At 37.8% G+C, this 20476-nt stretch overlaps 1 protein-coding gene across 4 annotated transcripts in view; it reads right to left on the reverse strand.

Annotated features, from left to right (window-relative positions):
• Positions 1-5988: 5988 nt before the first annotated feature.
• Positions 5989-20476, reverse strand: part of TRIM2 (tripartite motif containing 2) — a 120384-nt gene continuing 105896 nt past the window's right edge. For all 4 annotated transcript variants that reach the window (XM_032633032.1, XM_032633031.1, XM_032633034.1 and 1 more), the window contains 2 exons: positions 15906-16046; positions 5989-10394 (listed from right to left, as the gene is read on the reverse strand). In XM_032633032.1, the coding sequence (XP_032488923.1) occupies positions 10242-10394; positions 15906-16046 (294 nt within the window). In that variant the 3' untranslated portion in view covers positions 5989-10241. The remainder of the gene's footprint in view (positions 10395-15905; positions 16047-20476) is intronic.

The raw sequence follows: 20476 nt of genomic DNA on the forward strand, positions 1-20476 counted from the left end.
GACTCTAAAAACCTCCAAAGAGCCCACGATGGCAATGGTGCCTGCTTGGTTAAAAGAAAAAAATAAGTGAGGAATGGAATCAGGTGTCAATAATACTAATGTTCGCATTAACTAGTTAGCAGTGTCATGTTTGGTCTTTTTCTCATTTTTGTTTCAACTCTCCTTCCAAGACTTTCACCTCTTTCAGACTTTCAATCTGTTATAGAATTTTAATCCTCCAAAAAACAAAACAAAGAAATTTCTGTAGTGCCCCTCCACTTTTAACAAAGGCTGTTCTAATTATGATAACTTTTAGTGTTCATTTCATCACACAAAATATAGATCACAGACTTAATGAAAAACCCAAAAGTGTTATAAATACATCAGGAAAAATGCTGTATGCCTAGGTGTAAGCCAATGACTTGTTTACAATCAACTAAGGAGGACAAGAGTCCTTTATAAGAAAACAAATAATCATCAAGTCCATACACCACTCAAGATTGAGAGCTTACTTATCCTCAAGACCTGTGGGGTACCATCAGATGGGAGAGAGTTCCCAACGAGTAGAAAGACCCTGAGTTCACCTCTTCTCAAGGGCACACCCAAATCACAACTCTGTAAGTAGTAACCACTATCGATGAAAAGGCTGAAACCTACTAGAAAAGCTCTTCTACAACTAAAGATATAAAGAAGGAACTGTGAGACAGGTAGAAGGGCCAGAGCTGCGATACAGTCAAGACCCTTACCCCTGGGTGGGTGACCTACACACGAGAGGATAGGTACAGTTGCAGAGGTTCTCCCAAAGGAGTGAGAGGTTCAAGCCCCAGGTTGGGCTTACCAGCCCAGAGGTCCTGCAAAAACCCCCAGAGTATTTGGCCTTGAAGGCCAGCAGGCTTCACTTCTGAGGGACCCAGAGGGCTGAGGGAAATAGAAACTCCACTCTCAAAGGGGGCACACAAAATCTCACACACTCCAGGACCCATGGAAGAAGCAGTAATTTGAAAGGAGCCTGGGTCAGATCCACCTGCTGATCTTGGAGAGCCTCCTGGAGACGCAGGAGGCAGCTGGAGTTCACCCTGGAGACACAGACACTGGGGTCAGCCATTTTGGGGAGCCTGTTCTACCACAAAGACAACGGTGCTGGCAAGCGCCATTTTGGAATCCTCCCTCTAGCTTATTAGTCTCAACACCCAGCCCTGCCACTACCCACCAGCCTGGAGGCACCAGTACTGGGACAATGAAGGCCAAGCAACTAACTGGAAGGGACACAGCCCCACACACCAGCAGATAGGCAATCTTAAGAATCCCTGAGCGGGACTTCCCTGGTGGCACAGTGGTTAAGAATCTGCCGGTCAACACAGGGGACATGGGTTCGAGCCCAGGTCCGGGAAGATCCCACATGCCACGGAGCAACTAAGCCCGTGTGCCACAACTACTGAGCCTGCGCTCTAGAGCCCGTGTGCCACAAATACTGAGCCATGTGCCACAACTACTGAGTCCACGTGCCACAACTACTGAAGCCTGCATGCCTAGAGCCCATGCTCCACAAGAGAAGCCACCGTAATGAGAAGCCTGTGCACCACAAGAAAGAGTAGCCCCCGCTAGCCGCAACTAGGGAAAGCCAGCGCACAGCAACGAAGACCCAACACAGCCAAAAATAAATAAATAAATAAAATAACATTAAAAAAAAAAAAAGTCAATGTATTTCCCAAAGGCAGTAGTAAATACTGAGTATCTTTAAAAAAAAAAAAAAAAAAAAAAAGACTGAGCCATCCCTGGACATGGCCTTGCCCACCAGAAGGCCCAGGACCCAGCACCACACACCAGTATACAGGCATTAGACCTGGGATCCCCAGGGCCCTGCAGCCAGAGAACCCTAGGACCAAGCCTGCCCACCCATAGGCAGACACCAGCCTCAGAATCTGCTGGGCTCTGGACCCACCCACCAGTAAGCCTCCTCTAGCCTTCAGACCAGCAACACCCACCAGAGGGGGGACACCAGCCCTAGGACAACTACAGCCATGCAGCCTGCCATGACAGGACCCAGCCCTGCCCACCAGCAGGCCAACACAAGCTTTGGAATACCCCAGACCCCACAGCCAGTTGTGTCAAGAACTGGTCCCACCCACCAGTGGTCCAACACCAGCCCCAGGACCCCTGGGTCCTCCAGCCAGACCCCAGGACCTGGCTCACCCACCAGTGCTCAGGCACCAGCCCCAGAGTCTCTTGGGTCATGATTCTGTCCAACAGTGAGCCAGTGCTATCCCCAGGGCCCCCCAAGATTCCAAAGCCAGCCACCTCATGATCCAGCCCCATCAACCAGTGGCTGGCAGCCTCCACACAAGGCAGGGCCTGGCAACCAACTGACCCAGGACCAGCTACACCTACCAGACCACCCACAATAGTCAGCCCACCACAACAGAAGGACCCACGCAGCCCATGTAGGGGGCACCCCTAGAGCTTATAGCTCTGGTGACCAGAGGGGAGCGTGCTGCTGGGATGCACAGGACTTCTTGAAAAGGTCGCTTCTCCAAGGTGTGGAAACGTAACCAACCTACCAGATAGATAGAAATTAAAAGGGAAGTGAGGCAAAATGAGGCAACAGAAGATCATGTTCCAAATGAAGGAACAAGATAAAACCCTGGAGATAGGAAATCTACCCTAGAAAGAGTTCAAGCTAATGATAGCTAATGATCAAAGAACTGGAGGGAAGAATGATGCACAGAATGAGAAGTTAGAAGTTTTTAACAAAGAGTTAGAAAATATACAGAACAACCAAACAGATGAAGAATACAATAACTGAAATTTTAAAATGCATTAGAAGGAATTAACAATAGACTAAATGATACAGAAGAATGGATCAGTGAGATGGAAGACAGAGTAGTGGATATCACTAAAGATGAATAGAAAAAAAGAATGGAAAGAAATGAGGACAGTTTAAGAGACTTCTGGGACAACATCAAGGGTACTAACATTCACATTATAGGGATCCCAGAAGAAGAGAGGAAGGGGCAGAGAACATATTTGAAGACATAATAGCTGAAAAATGCCCTAACTTGGGACAAGAAACAGACATCCAAGTCCAGGAAGCACAGAAAGTCCCAAAGAGGATCACACTAAGACACTTTGTAATTAAAATGAAAAGATAAAGAGAGAATATTAAAAGCCACAAGGGAAAAGCAACAAGCTACATACAAGGGAACTCCTATAAGGCTATCGGCTGACTTTTCAGCAGAAACTCTGCAGGCCAGGAGCGGCACAATATATTTAAAGTGATGAAATGGAAAAACCTACTACCAAGAATAACTGCCAAGGCTCTCAATTCAGATTTGATGGAGAAATCAAAAGTTTTACCCACAAGCAAAAGCTAAAAGAGTTCAGCACCACCAAACGAGCTTTACAAGAAATGTTAAAGAGACTTCTCTAAGCAAAAAAGGCCACAACTAGAAATATGACGATTATGAAAGGGAAAAGCTCATTGGTAAAGACAAACATACAGTAAAGGTAGTAAATCAACCATGTACAAAGCTAGCAGGGTTAAAAGACAAAAGCAGTAAAATCATCTATATCCACATTACGCAGTTAAGGGATACACGAAACAAATAGATGTAAAATATGATGTCAAAAACAGTAATCATGAGGGGAGGAGAGTAAAAGCATAGAGCTGTTAAAATGTGTTTTAAATTAAGAGAACAGCAACTTAAAGTAGTCATCCATCTATTTATTTATAGATTGCTCTATATAAACCTCATGGTAACCACAAACCAAAAATCTATTCTACATACACACACAAAAGAGAAAAAAATCCAAACTCTAAGTATAGTCATCAAATCTTAAGGGAAGAGAATAAAAGAAGAAAGGAACAAAAAAGAACTACAAAAACATCCCCAAACCAATTAACAAAATGGCAATAAGGATTTACATACATGTCAAGAATTACTTTAAGTGTAAATGGACTAAATGCTCTAATCAAAAGACGTAGAGTGGGGACTTCCCTGGGGCACAGTAGTTAAGAATCTGCTTTCCAATGCAGGGGTCGCGGCTTCAATCCCTGGCCAGGGAACTAGATTCCACATTCGTGCCGCAACTAAGAGTTCGTATGCCACAACTAAGGAGCCCGTGAGCCACAACTAAGGAGCCCGTGAGCCGCAACTAAGGAGACTGCGAGCCAAAACTAAGACCCGGTGCAACCAAAATAAATAAATTAAAAAAAAAAAAGACATAGAGTGGTTGAATGGATACAAAAACAAGACCTGTATATATGCTGCGCACAAGAGACTCACTTCAGATCTAAAGACACACACAGATTGAAAGTGAGGGCATGGAAAAAGGTATTCCATGCAAATGCAGATCAAAAGCAAGCCAGAGTTGCATTACTAGTACCAGATAAAATAGACTTTAAAACAAAGACTTTAAAACAAGAGACAAAGAAGGATTACATAATGATCAAAAGATCAATCCAAGAAGAAGATATAACAGTTGTAAATATATATGCACCCAACATAGGACCACCTAAATACATAAAACATACAGACATCAGGGAGAAACTGACAGTAAATAATAGTAGGGGACTTTTCATATCTCATTTACATCAATGGGCAGATCATCCAGACAGAAAATAAATAAGGAAATACTGGCCTTAAATAACACATTAGACCAGATGGACTTCCTAGATAAACATAGAACATTCCATCCAAAAGCAACAGAATACATCTCCTTTTCAAATACACATGGAATATTCTCCAGGACCCATGACATTCTGGCCAAAAAACAAGCCTCTGTAAATTGAAGAATACTGAAATCATATCAAGCATCTTTTCTGACCACAATGCTATGAGACTAGAAACTACAAGAAAAAAACTGCAAAAACACAAAAGGTGGAGGCTAAACAATATGCTACTAAATGACCAACGGATCACTGAAGAAATCAAAGAAGAAATTTAAAAATACCTAGAGACAAATGAAAATGAAAACACAACAATCCAAAATCTATGGGATGCGACAAAAGCAGTTCTAAGAGGGAAGTTTATAGCATTACAAGACCAGGACCAGATGGCTTCACAGGAGACTTCCACCAGACATTTAGAGAAGAGTTAACATCTATTCTTCTTAAACTATTCCAAAAAATTGCAGAGGGAGGAACACATCTGAACTCATTTTACAAGGCCAGCAGCACCCTGATACCAAAAGCAAAGATATCACAAAAAAAGAAAATTACAGGCCAATATCACTGATGAACATAGATGCAAAAAACCTCAACAAGATATTCAATTCAAACTGAATTGAACAGTACATTAAGTGGATCATATACCATGAAGTGGATCATATACCATGATCAAGTGGGATTTATCCCAGGGATGCAAGGATGTTTCAATGACAAAATTCAGCGTCCACTTATGATAAAAACTCTCAACAAAGTGGGTATAGGGGGACATACCTCAACATATTAAAGACTCTATATAATAAGCCCACAGCTAACAGTATACAAAACATACTCCACGATGAAAAGCTGAAAGCATTTCTTCTAAGATCAGGAATAAGACAAGGATGCCCACGCTGATCACTTTTATTCAACATAGTGTTGGAAGCCCTAGCCACAGCAATCAGAGGAGAAAAAGGAATAAAAGGAACCCAAATTGGAAAGAAGTAATTAAAACTGTCACTGTTTGCAGATGACATGATACTATACATAGGAAATCCTCAAGATGCCACCAAAATCTATTAGAACTAATTAATATTAGAATTAATAAATTAATTCAGTAAATTTGCAGGGTACAAAATTAATATATAGAAATCTGTTGCATTTCTGTATATCAACAACAAATTATCAGAAAGAGAAATTACGAGAACAATCCCATTAACTAAACCTTTTCTCCCTAGTATAAACAGTTTGGTTGAGGTATTGATATCTTCCACATATTCTAGAACATACCTTCATTTATTCCTTCACTAAGAAAGAGGACAATAAATAGCTTAAATGTTTAAATAAATAAACATTCACCCTGGAAATGGAGAAAACAAACTTTATTATGATGATTTGAGATTTTGTGCATGGTAAAGGTATACACATGAATCTTGTTTCTCCTATGTTTCAAGACAGAATTAATTTAAAGATTTATTGTAGACTAAAGCATCCAAAATACTGTGGTACATAGGTAGCTATGAACATACAAACACTTTGATGCACAGCGTTCATTCTTTTCTTCAAATAGGCAGTCAGCATTTTGATTCATAAAGGAACAAATGATGAGAATATATCAGTATCAATGTCAGAGAGCGCAAGACTTAAGTGTTCTATACACAAAACATATGAAACAGACCTATAAAGGTGGAATGTACACAATTTAAAAAGAAAACAACGCAAGTGAAAACCCCTCATACTCATACATAGGACTGAAAGGCTATAGAAATGAGAATAATATAAAGAATTCTAAGAATACACTCTGTTCATGACAGAACATTCCCATGTCATAAAGCAAAACATTGAGTTTAAGGCTGTGTTGCTTTCAAAAGTTACTGGAAGTGCTGTACATTCACTGGAACAACATAGCCAATCTATTCATGTTTTAGAATATTAATAGCTTTCATACATTCTCCACAAACAGACTACACAAGCACTGCCACACAATTCATCTTCAGAAAGTTTAAGATTAACATCATGATTTGTGGCTTACTGTCATTTAAAACAAAAAAAAATTATTTATTTATACCAAATTTTTGATGGGCACTTTGTTTCTTTTATGGCAATGCTAGATTCCTAGTTATCAAAAATATTAAAATAATTTTAAAGTTTAAAACCCTGCAACATTTACAGAATGCAACAGTATTACGACTTTTGATTTTAAGCAAAATTAGACAATGTTTGCAGCAAATAACTTCAATTTTATCCTACCTTGAAATGTCTTATTTTTAAATTATACTAAAAATATTCCTCCTTTTTCAGAAGCTGGTGAATAGGGAGGATAAGATAGAGTCCAAATGTACATAAAGATTTTTCCCATCTGAAGTAATCTGCAGATTACCTGATGCTTATTTGCTATTTTCTCCAATTAACTCAATAGGTATTACCAAAGCATTTACGTGAACCCTTCAGTGTTAAGGATCCATAGACACTTGCTAGCGTACTGCTTTCCCAGTTAACTCTGTTAGGACATACCTTGTATATTTAGTAGTAGAATCAAGTGTGTTCTAGTTGCATGGATCTCTTAGTATTTATTTGCTTCAAATCTAGTCAAAGAGTAAATTAAAAGAAGGAAACTTGGGGACTTTAGTTACTAGAGATTAAAGTTTGATCAAGATACTAAGAACCATTTTTTTAAAAATGGCTAACAGTCATAAAGGCTTTTTATTCATGTGTTTCTAGGTGGTGAAGTGACTCTCCACCCACCTCCCTGTGTCCAGCAGGGGAGGTCTGTGTCAGAGATACAGTTACTAATATCTATAAGCGGGGAGGGATGCATTGTCACCTACCTTTACATTCTAACTGGCAACATTTTGCCGTAAGTGCCCAGGGGAAATCTGAATGGGTAATTTTTCAGTGCTACTTATCGTAAATGTATGACAGGTTCTGTACACTTGACAAAGAGAAATCAAACAATAATGGTAGCCCAGAAAAAAAGTCACTTATTTTACTATCCTTCTCAGTTTACCAGAAACCATTTTTCAAAGAATGTGACAAAGTTTCATTTAAATCTTGTCTATTCGTATCTTATCAGCAGCACTTTTCCCCCTAAAATATGCTTACTAATACAGTAAATGCACATATGTATCCAAATTTGAAATGTTATCTATACTTTAACATATATGATTACACATATTTTGGGGATATATAGTGTTTCCTGGAGTTCCCATAGCATGTGTTTTAGTAACAGACAGTGGAACAGGTCTGAATCAAAGTATCTCTTCTTTCATTCCAGTTTCATTCCAATATTGACATGTAAAAAAATTAGCTTTGTATTCAATCTACTATCGAGATATCCAGTCTCATATGGTACGATGGCTGGTTAATTTCTAAATTCACAAGTATAATTTAAATGTGCAAAAAAACCTCTTTAAGTAAACTAGTCTTAAGATCAATGGCCTATGACAGAATCTACACAGGAAGCCATTTTTACTTGTGAAAATAAACTGAAATTCATTTAACCAATTTAAAAAGTTTCCTTTTAAACATTTCAGAAGTTATCAAGGGTCTAGCTTATCTTTTATGCAGAATGTTAATAAACGGTAAAATGAAATTCCCTCACTAGAGTGTAAGCTCCAAGGGGGCAGGGATTTTTGTCTGTTTTATCCATTACTTTATCCCCAGTGCCTAGAATAGCCTCTGGCACCCAGTAAGCGCTCATTAAATATGAATGTTTAAATTCAAAGACTTATTTCACTGACATTAGGAAACAGTGTCTTAGTTTAACGTTCTAAAAATGTCATCGATTTATTTAACGTTATCATGGACAGTCTCAAGTATTTTGAAAATTCTACCTAACAAAATACTAAACCTAAATGTAAATCTTCCTGAAAAAAATTTTTTTCAGAGGTTGATTTGGGCATAATACATTTGATAGATAATTGGAAGATTTATTTCCCTTCTAAATTTAAAAATGTCCTATATAAGAGAATGGCTGAATTATAAATTAATAAGCAAGAAACATCACATTCATATAGTAATACATGTGGGAAATGTTTTCTTATAGTACAGTTCTAAGGTGCTTCCAGTGAAAAAGGTCCCAAAGTCCTTATTGAAAATGCCAAACATGACATCCTGTTTGGCAGAACTGAGTAGAAAATTAAACAGTGGAAATAGACCACATCTTATTTTACAGTATTAGACTGACTAAATTATTCTTAACATTTTTCAAAATGCATTTATACTTAAAGTTAAATGTAACTCAAGTTGAACTTTTGACCTGTTTTTTGTTTTGTTTTTGAAAGCACAGAAGGCCATTTTCTGACTAAAAGTCAACCAATACAAGCATTCCTGGAAAATGGCAAAAATTACGCCTGCTTTAGGGCTTGCTCTACTGGGACGGCTTCAAACTGTGCAGTTAAGGAATGTGCTGAAGATGCTTCTGTCTTTCAGAGTGCTGCCTATTTCAATACACCAAAGATTCAGCTATATATATCTATATATGATACATTCTACCCTACCCTAATCATGTATATATAGTCCTTTAATGCCTCTACTAGTCATTAGACAATGATAAATAACCATAACATGCCCTTACCTGTAATGCTTTTGAGATAACACAACTTTGGTAACACTTGTTTCTAAAAGGAAACCATTGATCAATCACATGCCTTTGGTTGACACCATCAGTCCTCCAAAGGGCTGCTTATGGCTCTCTGTCCTAGGATACTGGTGTCCTACTACATGTGCTGACATCTTGCAAGGAGGTAAAGCTTTCGCATTCGTGAAGTGGAAAAGGAGAGACACATGTGAGAACGTGACACAGAAAATGTGACTGACTTTTTCTTGATTACATTCCAGTGCATTAATCTGGAGTTAATGGGGCTGGTGTAATATGCTTTTCAAAGTGTTAGGAATTTCAGGATTCCCTGAAAATGAACTTTGTTTTTTGATACAGTCTGAGCAGGAGAGATGAAAAGAACACATGAAGAAGATCTTTGCTCTAACTCAGAAAGGATGGGAAATTTGCATTGATTTTTTTAAGTGCTAAACTCAAGACGCTTGCTAATCCCAGCTGGGAGGATTTTGCAAGACAGTTTCCATTTTTCCCAAAGTAATTTATATGTAGCTACTAATAACCAAAAAACTGTCACAAGGGTAATACCTACTGTAAAAGTGAGGTTAGAAGATCCCCTGGGTCTTGTGACCGAGGTTAAATAAAGTATATAACTATAACAGATTTTGTTTTTGTTTTGTTTTTGGAAGCTCTGCGCAAAAGCTACCACTCACAGGATTAACAAATACCTTTACATATTCTAGTTGCTTTTTAATGCTTATTTGATTTGCAAAATTAGTTTAGCTACATAAATCCCTGTCCTATAAGCCATAGTTCACAGGTGTAAAACTCTGCAGTTTTTATAGATTCAGTAGAAGAGATTTCTTTTTTTTTCAACCCTAAATGTGGATTATGGAAATCAGATATGCAGTTTTTAAGGAAATCGTTACATTCAGAAATAACCTTGGAAAGTTCACTGATGATTCCTTCTAGCATGAAAAGTCTAGTATAATCTGGTCCTGCGTTGAGAAATCCATTCCAGTTTATGTGTAAGATCTTTGTAAGGGGTTGTCCAGTTGCCCACTGTTACTGTAAGTACCGATACACCTTGAAACAGTGGTTTCCAGAGTCTGCAACCACCACGTGGCCGTCTGAAGTTAGGGCCAGGCCTTGGGGGCCATAGAGTGGGTCAGCAGATGTGTTAATGTAGGACAAAAACGATCCACTTCCATCAAAAACCTGTAAACATAAAGTCAGAGTGTAATAGGAAAAGTTACAGTAATACGATGAAATAGGGGTTAGAAAACCCTTAATGCTAATGTTTTCAGTATAGAAGCATGTGTGCAACCCCCCAGGTTTGTTCAGGTCACTATCACAGAAAACCCCTCCCTCCACTTACCTTGCTCTCCCTCCCCTCACTCTCTATGCCCCACAGTCACTGACAAGGAATGTGCCATTGGCCATAGGATCTCACTTATACTCTTACAGTGGTCACATGTGAGGGGAATGGCCCTGGATGCTGCCTGAAAAATCCTTATTTCTCACTCTAAGCTTATTCCCAATCATAAGAGAGAAAAATCAGCAACTAGACCGCAGAAGAATGTCCTGAGTCACAGTGTGCAACGAGAATACAGAAATTACTTTTTTCCTTTTCAGAAAAGAGTAAGTTATACGAAGTCAATGGTTCAACAAGTACATTTAGATAGAAAGTGGTCTTTTTTGGTCTGTAAGCTTCTGCTATGAGGAAATAAGAGGAACACTCCTTCCCAGGCCCAGGCTGGTTTCTTTCAACCATTCTGGTTGGCCCGTAGGGTGTTTCAAAAGGCAGGTGTGATGAGGGCCACAATATAAACAGCTTAGCATCTGTGGTCCTATACAGAACTGCTTTGTGAACTTCGTTTCCTGTCTGCTTCTGGCTTCCCATCAGATATAGACGCCTCTTCCAAATGTAGGGGTCCACTGGGATAATTAAGCAAGATAAATATACTAGAGAAATTAAAGCATACAGTGTTACATTTAAAGTCTCAACCGTTTTCCTGAGAAGTGGATACCTATATCAGATTCAACTGCTCAGCTGCTGTCCTCACAGTAACATCTGAATGCTCCTAGATTTACCCAGAGCACCCTGTGGTCCCAGGTGCACTGCACAGACCCACACAGGCGACGATGAATTGCCCTGTCTGTAAATGCATGTTTAGATACATGCAGGTGACTACACAAGAGACATGGGAGAAAAGAAAAGTCTTTCTTCAGTGAGGACTGAAAAGCTTTGCTCTTAATTTAGAGGAAAATGAAAATTTGGTGTCACAGTCCCCTCTGGTAGTCTGACAAAGACTATAGAGCCCATCTCAAAATAGTGTTTTAATAGTTTTTTTTTTTTCCAGAATGTAACCAGTTTTATTATTATTTATATCCAACCAAAATGCCAAATGCCATTCAAGATACCATTATTCCTAAACCATGGAAACATATTTGAATTAATTATTGTTACTCTCTTTTTTGGTTCACTTTTTATTTTGAAATAGTTATAGATTCATAAGAAAGTTGCAAAGACAGTACAGAGAGATTCTGCATACCCTCCATCCAGTTTCTCCCAGTGGTTACATCTTCTATACCTGTAGTACAATATTAAACCCAGCAAACTGACATTGGAATGTGTGTGTATAGTTGTACGTTTTATCACAAGTATAGATTAATGTAGCCACTGCAACCAACATACAGAACTATTCCATCATCACAAAGATCTGCCTCATGCTGCCTCTTTATCGTCACACCCACTCCCCTTCTCCCAACATCTCTAACCATTGCCAGCCACTACCTCTTTTCCTTCTCTATAATTCTGTCATTTTGAGAATGTTACCTAAATGCAATCATACAGCAAGTGATCTTTTGAAAGTGGCTTTTTTTCACTCAACATGATGCCCTTGACATGCATCTAAGTTGTTGAGGGTATCATCACTCTGTTCCTTTTAACTGCTGAGTATTACCCCACAGTGTGGATATAGCAGTTTGTTTGGCCGTTAATCTACTGAAAGACATCTTGGTTATTTTCAGTTTTTGGCTATAACAAATAAAGTTTCTATGAACAACAATGTAGAGGTTTTTCTGTGGACATAAGTTCTCATTTCTCTGGGATAAATACCCAGGAGTGCAATTACTGAGTTGTATGGTAAGTGTATGCTTAATTTTTTAAGAACCTGCCAAACTATTTTCAAGGCTGACTGTCATTTTACATTCACACCAGCAATGTATGAGAAATCTAATTTTTCTGCATGCTCACCAGCATTTGGTATCATCAATATTTTTAATTTTAGCTATTCTAATAAGTATGTAGTAGTATCTCATCGTGGTCTTAATTTGCACTTCCCTAATGTCTTTTCATGTTTATAACCTCTTCAGTGAAACTTCTCTTCATGTCTTTTGCCCATTTTCTAATTGGACTGTTTGGTTCTTTTATGTCGAATTCTGAAAATCATTATATATTCCAGGTATAAGTCCTCTGTCAGAGAGTGTGGTTTATAAATATTTTCTCCCCGTTTGTTGCTTATCTTTTTATCCTCTTAACACAGTCTTTCACTGAACAAAAGTTTTTAATTTTGATAAAGTCCAGTTTATTGATTTTGTTTTTTTATGGATCATACTCTCAGTATCATGTCTAAAAATTCTTTAGCAAGCCATATGTCCCAAAGATTTTCTCTTAGAACCTTCTAAAAGTTTTATAGTTTTACACTTTTCATTTAAATCTATAATCTTTTTTGAGTTAACTTTTACATAAGATGAGGTTCATTTTCTTTCCTTTATGGAGATCTTAATTGTTCTAGCACCTTTTGCTGAAAAGGTTACCATTCCTCCATTAAATTGCTTTTGTACCTTTGTCAAAAAGTCAGTTGGCTGCACACCTGTGGGTCTATTTCTGGATTCTCTGTGCTGTTTCCTTGACCTATGTGCCTATCCCTCCATTAATACCACACAGTCTTGATTACTGCAGCTATAGAATAGCTATATAACAAGTCATGAACTCAGGTAGAGGGATTCCTCTCTCTTCTTTTTCAAAATTGTTTTAGCTATTCTAGTCCCTTTACTTTTCCACATACATTTTAAAATAATCTTGTCTATATCTACAAGAATTCCTGCTGGGATTCTGTGTTAAACCTGTATGTCAGTTTGGGGAGAACAGACTTTTTTCTTGAGTCTTGCAATCCATGAATACAGTATGTCTCTCCACTTACTTAGATCTTCTTTTCTTTTTTACACTAGCATGTGAGCTTTCAGATACACATACTAGACGTGCTTTGTTATTATATCTAGATATTTCCATCTTTTCAGCAATTTTAAGTGATATTGTATTTAAAATTTTGGTGTCCACGTGTTCGTTGCTACTATATAGAAATACAATTGAGTTTTATATGCTGATCTTGTATCCTGTGACCTTGCTGAACTCTCTTATTAGTTCTAAGAACTGTTTTGTAGATTCCTTGATATGTTTTTATGTAAACAGTCATGTTCTCTCCAAATAGGGATAGTTTCTTTCTTTCTTTCTAATTTGTAATCTTCTTATTTCCCTTTCTTTCCTTATTGTATTGGTTGGAACTTCCAGCACTAATGTTGAATAAGAATGGTGAGAGCAAACATCCTTGCCTTGTTTCTGATCTTTGAGGAAAAGTTTTCATTCTTTCACCATTAAGTATGGTGTTAGCAGTAGGTTTTCACAGACATTCTTTATCAAATTGAGAAAGTTCCTGTATATTCCTAGTTTTCTGAGATTTAAAAATCATGAATAGGTATTGAATCTTATCAAATGCTTTTTTCTGCATGAATTGATATGATCATATTATTTTTATTCCTTGGCCTTTTAATGGGGTGGATTACAACGATTTTTTAAAAATTCTCCCTTTATTACATTGATTTTTAAATACTGAATCAGCCTTGCGTTCTTGGAAAAAACCTCACTTGGCCGTGGAAAGATTTTCACATATTGTTGAATTCTATTTCCTAACATTTTTAAGGAATATTAAAATATTCCTCATCTATAATCATGAGGAATATGGTCTGTACTTTTCTTTTTTGTACTGTCTTAGTCTGATTTTGGTATCATGGTATCAGAAGCTGAGTTGGAAAGTGAACTGTAAAGTGTTCCCCTGTCTTCTATTTTCTAGAAGAAACTGAACTGGTGCTAACTCTTCTTTAAATATTTGGTAGAATTCTCCAGTGAAACTTTCTGAGTCTGGAGATTTCATTTGGGGGAGTTTTTAAATTATGAACTAAATTTCCTTACCAGCTGTAGAGCTATACAATTTATTTACTTTATATTGGGTGAGTTGAGGCGTTTGTACTTTTTGAGAAATCGGTCCATTTCATCTAAGTTGCCAAACTGATGCGTGTAGAGTTGTTCGCAGAATTCCTTACTATTCTTTTGATGTCTGCAGGGTCTGTAGTGATACTAGCATTTTCTGTCTTTTTTTCTTTGTCGGTCTTGCTAGAGGTTTGTCAGCTTTACTAATCTTTTCAAAGAATAACTGTTTCATTGATCTCCTCTTGAATGTAAATGATTTCTGATACTATCTTCACTATTTCCTCCCTTCAGCTTGCTTTCAGTTTTTGCTCTTCTCCTAGCTTTTTGAGGTGGGAACTTGGGTTCTTGATTAAAGACATACTCTCTTTTCTAATGTAAGCATTTAGTGTTATTAGTTTCCCTTGCAGGTAGAATGGTGGTTACCAGAGGGTAGGGATTGGGGAGAAATTGGTCAAAGTGTACAAACTTCCAGTTAGAAGATGAATACGTCCCGGGCATCTAATGCGCAGGGTGCTGATTATAGTTATAATACTGTGTTATGTACTGGAAAGTTGCTAAGAGAGTACATGTGTTCTTACCACAAAAAAAGAAATGGTAATTATATGATGTGATTTTGAAATATATAAGTGTATCAAATCAACATGCTGTATACCTTAAACTTGTACAGTGTTCTATGTCAATTACATCTCAATAGAGCTGGGGGAAAAGAATTCCCTCTCGGCAATGTTTTAGCTGCATTCCACAAACTCTGATATGCGATATTTGCATTTTCATTCACTCCAATATATTTTTAAATTTTCCTTGAGACGTCCTCTTTGACTCATGGGTTATTTAGCAAAATAATGTTTTTAGATGCATAGGACAAAATACATGGGATTATAAAGGAAAACAATTATATTAAAATAGAGTCATCAAAGTGCTACAGAACTGTGATATAGTAATATAGGTGCTTTTTAAATTAACACATTAAATAACAAGGAACAACGACAGGTCTAATGATGACTGTAATTTTTAAGTAGTGATCAGTATAACTGATAATTCGAGATGTCTACAATTGTAATATGAAAATTTCTGTAATTTCTCTTGGTGACAAAAGTATAGGTATCACTACAACTACTGTGATTATTGCCTATATTCATAATTAAAGGAAATTATAATTTTCAGTTAGAAGTTAGTAAAAATAATGATGTAATATTTTTGTTCAGTGGAACCCTTAAATTCTAGCTACAAATGCTTTTGGGGTGTGTGGGATACACACTAAGAATCCCTGATTTAGAGGGTTTCACTCTGGCAATATGTTGACTTTTTTCTACTCCACCTTCTTTTGTTTGATTATTTACAGTCTAATTACCTAATCAATGAACAAATGGAAAACATTCCAGTCTGGGGTACAGACAATTCTCCACTTTCAACAAACACCAATCACTCTAAACAAATAAATCCGTATTTTAATCTACCTGGATCCTGCTGTTTCCCCAGTCTGCTACAATGATGTTTCCATTTGAATCCACTGCTACACCCGTTGGAGCATTAAACTGCCCATTTCCTTCTCCATTTGAGCCAAACTTCAACATGAATTCTCCTTCCTGATTAAACACCTGTATGAAATATTTTAAGATTATTTTATTTTAAATTAAAATAGTTAAGCAAACATTATGGCTTTTAAAAATATCTGAGCAGGTTATTTAAGACATTCTTAAAAAAGAGGGGGGAAGTCTATAAGCTAGACTTCCATTCACTTGTGGTTCCCCAATTTACTGTCTAAATCTGATTTAGCATTTGTTAACCACTTCTTTTTCTAGCTTATATCTGGTTATATTACTATGTGAAAAGACTTTTGTTATAAATTATAAAATATATATAAACATAAGCCAATACGAGTAAGTAGAGCTGTAATTTCCAACATTATTCTTTCTGCATTTAAATAAACAGCTAATTTCAAGAACAGGCATTGTATTTCTAACAGGATGGATGATCACTCAAAGTTGAATCAGAAAGTAAGAGCTTTTTGTTAAGCCAGATACTCAGAATTTACTACCATTTTACTAAGTCAACATAACAAGAAAGGGTGGTAGGCTGGACCACGCATTTATAATAAGGAAAATTCATCGAATGGGTGAGTGCGTGTGTGCGTGTATGTGTGTGTGATGGCAGCAGGTGAGGAATAAGAAAAGGACTTTTTAAAATAGATTTTCTCAGAATATATTTTAGTTAGAATAGAGAGTTTACATGACCCTAAGGCTTTGATGAATAGAGCCCATGAGAGAGAGAGGCTGACAGAAGTCGGGGCTAAACAGAACTTTTAAGAACTCTCAAATTCTCTAATATCTGATATGGTCAAGCACTGGGCTGTTGTGCTTAATTAAATATTCTTATTAATAGAGTGTTACTGTATATGTATCAACTGCAGATTACTCAGATTACTAATCTTGAGAGAATTAAAATTTTAATATGTGTTTAATGATAAGACTATAGTTAGCATGACTTTATCTCGATGATTCTGGTGATACTTTGAAACGTCTTCGGGAATTATTTTAAGCTTCCATTATCATGCAACATGTGTAGAAGTACTCATTAACGAATCAGAAAGTGTTACATACAAGGCACCCATGAGGGTAAGGTTCCTAAAATATGGACCTGAGAGAGGTCACTATGTCTGAGCACAGATCTAATCTGAAGATGATCTCAGGACCTTTTAGAGATTCTCCTATTGCCATCTCTATCTCTGTGGTATAAAAGATTAAAATGATGCTATTTGTTTTAGTTTCTTTTTTTGTCTTTTTGTTTTTGGTTTTGGGGTTTTTTTCTGCCGCACCACACAGCACGCGGGAGCTTAGTTCCCTGACCGGGGATCGAACCCACATGCCCTGCAGCAGAAGCATGGACTCTTAACCACTGGACCACTACGGAAGTCCCTCTTTTAGTTTCTTATGATGGGAAAGTGAGACATTTCCATCTCTAAAGCCTAAACATTCTTTAAGGTAAAAAAATGTCATGACCACGTCCTGAATTAATTACATACTTGCCAAGTAAGTAAGCTACCTCTTTGGTTCTTTGGAAAGGACAGAGATAGGAACCAGCTTTTCCTAAAATATCATTTAAAATCTTTCCTGACTCTTTTTATCTCCTTCACATAAACATTCTACTTTTAAAGACCAAAAGGAGTGTTTGTATGCTGGCGAGGACACGACTGATTATTCTCTGATCTTTCCCTTATTAAGTTGTACAGGGGAGGGATAAATTAGGAGTTTGGAATTAATATATACACACTATTATAAATAAGATAGACAATCGGCAAGGACCTACTCAATAGCACAGGGAACTCTACTCAATATTCTGTAATAACCTAAGTGGGAAAAGAATCTGAGAATAGATATATATATATATAACAAAATCAGTTTGTTGTATACCTGAAAACTAACACAACGTTGTAAATCAAACTGTACTCCAATACAAAAATGAAAAAAGAAGTTGTACAAATAATTTTTTGTTTGTTTGTGTTTAGCTTTCTGAGTTAGTATGTTTTCCTTGGCATAATTCAAACAGCTTACGTGCTTCTGCTCCATTTTGAAATAATGGAGAAGGCCAAATTTAGTCTTAACTGTTTTGCAATGAGAAAAAGGTATAAAGTGAAGGTAGATGAAGAACTAACTAGCCCACTCATTAGCCCTGACCTATAGGTCTGGTTTTTACATTTACCAACAGAGAAGTGACTTGAATACTAGAACTCTTGCTAACTGCCCTGTGTTATATAGGAAACAAAAGCCCAACTATTCCATAAGAGCTATATGGCAACGACTGTCAAAGAGAAGAGAAAAAACAAAATGACTGGGTTTTTTTCCCCACTAAATAAGAGGAAAATTGAGTTTAAATAACTAAACTGCCTCTACAGTATTGAAAACTTAAAAGTGTTTTCATAATCTTAATCATGATGTCACATATTTTCTATTTTTCTCATCTAAAAATGTCATTCCATTATTTATAAATTATTCAGATGAAAACATATTAAGAGGCAGAAGTATGAGCTGAAATCTTTTTTATAGCTTTGTTTTTTGATAACAAATTTTTATAGCAAGTTTTTATAAGTCGGACGATAATCCTTTTCTGATTTCAAAATTCTGCTCACCTCAATACCACCTCCACTTGGAAGTCTTCCCTGACTATCTTAGCAATGGACATGTACTTTCTTCTGGATACCTATAGAACTTTATATGTACCTATTTTTTAAAAGTCATTCATTGCTCCTGCCTTGCATTCTGGTCACTCACATGTTTTATTTCCTCCTCCAGCACCAGTCAGGGCTGGTAAACAGGAGCCCTCCCACATACCAACACTAGGTGGTTCAGAGGGCTGCCTGGGGCACTGGGACGGGGAAGGCTCTGAGGCCATGGGTGTGCTTAGTAGAAAAGAGCAACCTGATTAACATCACTGTCTTCTGGTGGGGGTGGGCAGCACCTATGCCAGGCTTTGCTGGCCTCTGGCACTGTTAAGATCTATATGTATTTTCTTCTCGTTGAATGCGCTACAGTTAAATGAAGGATTCCTCTATAAAGAGAGTGAAGGGCAGGAAGCGTAATAACAGCCAAGTTATCCTTTTATAGTTACATTCATCACACAGGACTGTTACAGCCCCCTGGGAGGACCGTCACAAGCCCAGGCCCTGCTGCCTCTTTGATCTCTGTTTCTCTCCTCCTCCAAAGATATTCCCACTGTCCTCTTCCTTTTACCAAGGCTGGGCATTGAGGGAGGCGGGGGAGATGAGGATGGAGCCCCACCACTATGGTAGCAACTCTGGAGAGACTACATGGCAGGAAGCAGCCTTACAAGTAAGCAGCAGTGGGCATCATCCTGCCCCGTCACCATGGCCCACTGTGCTCTCCTCTTTGCACAGGGACTTGACACCCATCTCAAAAGCTCAAGGCCTTCCCATTTACTCAGGTTAAAAGTACCTTCCTCCTGGAAGAGGTGGGGAAACGAAGCAGTGAAGAGAGAGTACCTTACTTAGGGTGTTAAAATCCTATCCCCATCTAGCTATTCTAGCTGTCAACAAAGGCAAATTGTTTTTAAAGTTTGGTTGCTCAATGGTTGTCTCTAAGTGCAAACTTTAGTCATTGGCCTACCACCTGTGCTGTTTTCTTATCCTCCCTCACATTTGAAATGCCTCACTTTAAAAAATTTAAATGAATTTCCTTACAAGGAAAACTTTATATCACTTCTATAAGTGCAAACCAGTATGACTTGATGTAAACAGAAGGTAACTCTAAAAATATATACACAACACTTAAAAGAAAAATGTCTGCCAGTGCACTGTCCAGGACCACCTGGCCTCCCCTTCAATGGAACACACATCACACTTTGAGAAGCTTGGTCTAGAATGTCATTAAATATTTTCTCTTTTCAGTAAGTGAGACATTGATTTTCAATCACTTTAGTATTTCCTGGTTTGCTCATAATAAAGGTCAAATCTCTCTTCTCTCCTCTACCTAGTAAGAAAGATGTACTACACTATTTGGGAGAGGGGGTGGGCATTGTTTTCTCAGGAACACCAAGTGTGTGAAAGGATTCTAAGATGTATGAAATACACTACATGAATGCATGCCAGGGCTATTTCCCTCCCCAAATCTGTTGCTGTAGCAGAGTTCTGATATCTAATTTTGTTTGAAAGGTCTTATAATGCGGAAAATTGAAGAAAGTGATTCATTTTAATTTACTGAATAGCCACGAGACATTAAGCTTCAGAAAGTTCTGCCTCTCTAAGTTCAAGCAATTGCTTTTTTTTTTTTTTTTTTTTTTTTTCTGCGGTATGCGGGCCTCTCACTGTTGTGGACTCTCCCGTTGTGGAGCACAGGCTCCGGACGCGCAGGCTCAGCGGCCATGGCTCACGGGCCCAGCCGCTCCGCGGCATGTGGGATCTTCCCGGACCGGGGCACGAACCCGTGTCCCCTGCATCTGCAGGCGGACTCTCAACCACTGCGCCACCAGGGAAGCCTCCAAGCAATTGCTTTTTTGAATTTCATTTTCAAGTTAT

Source organism: Phocoena sinus, chromosome 5 (genome assembly GCF_008692025.1).
Source record: "Phocoena sinus isolate mPhoSin1 chromosome 5, mPhoSin1.pri, whole genome shotgun sequence".
NCBI classification, from domain to species: Eukaryota; Metazoa; Chordata; class Mammalia; order Artiodactyla; family Phocoenidae; genus Phocoena; species Phocoena sinus.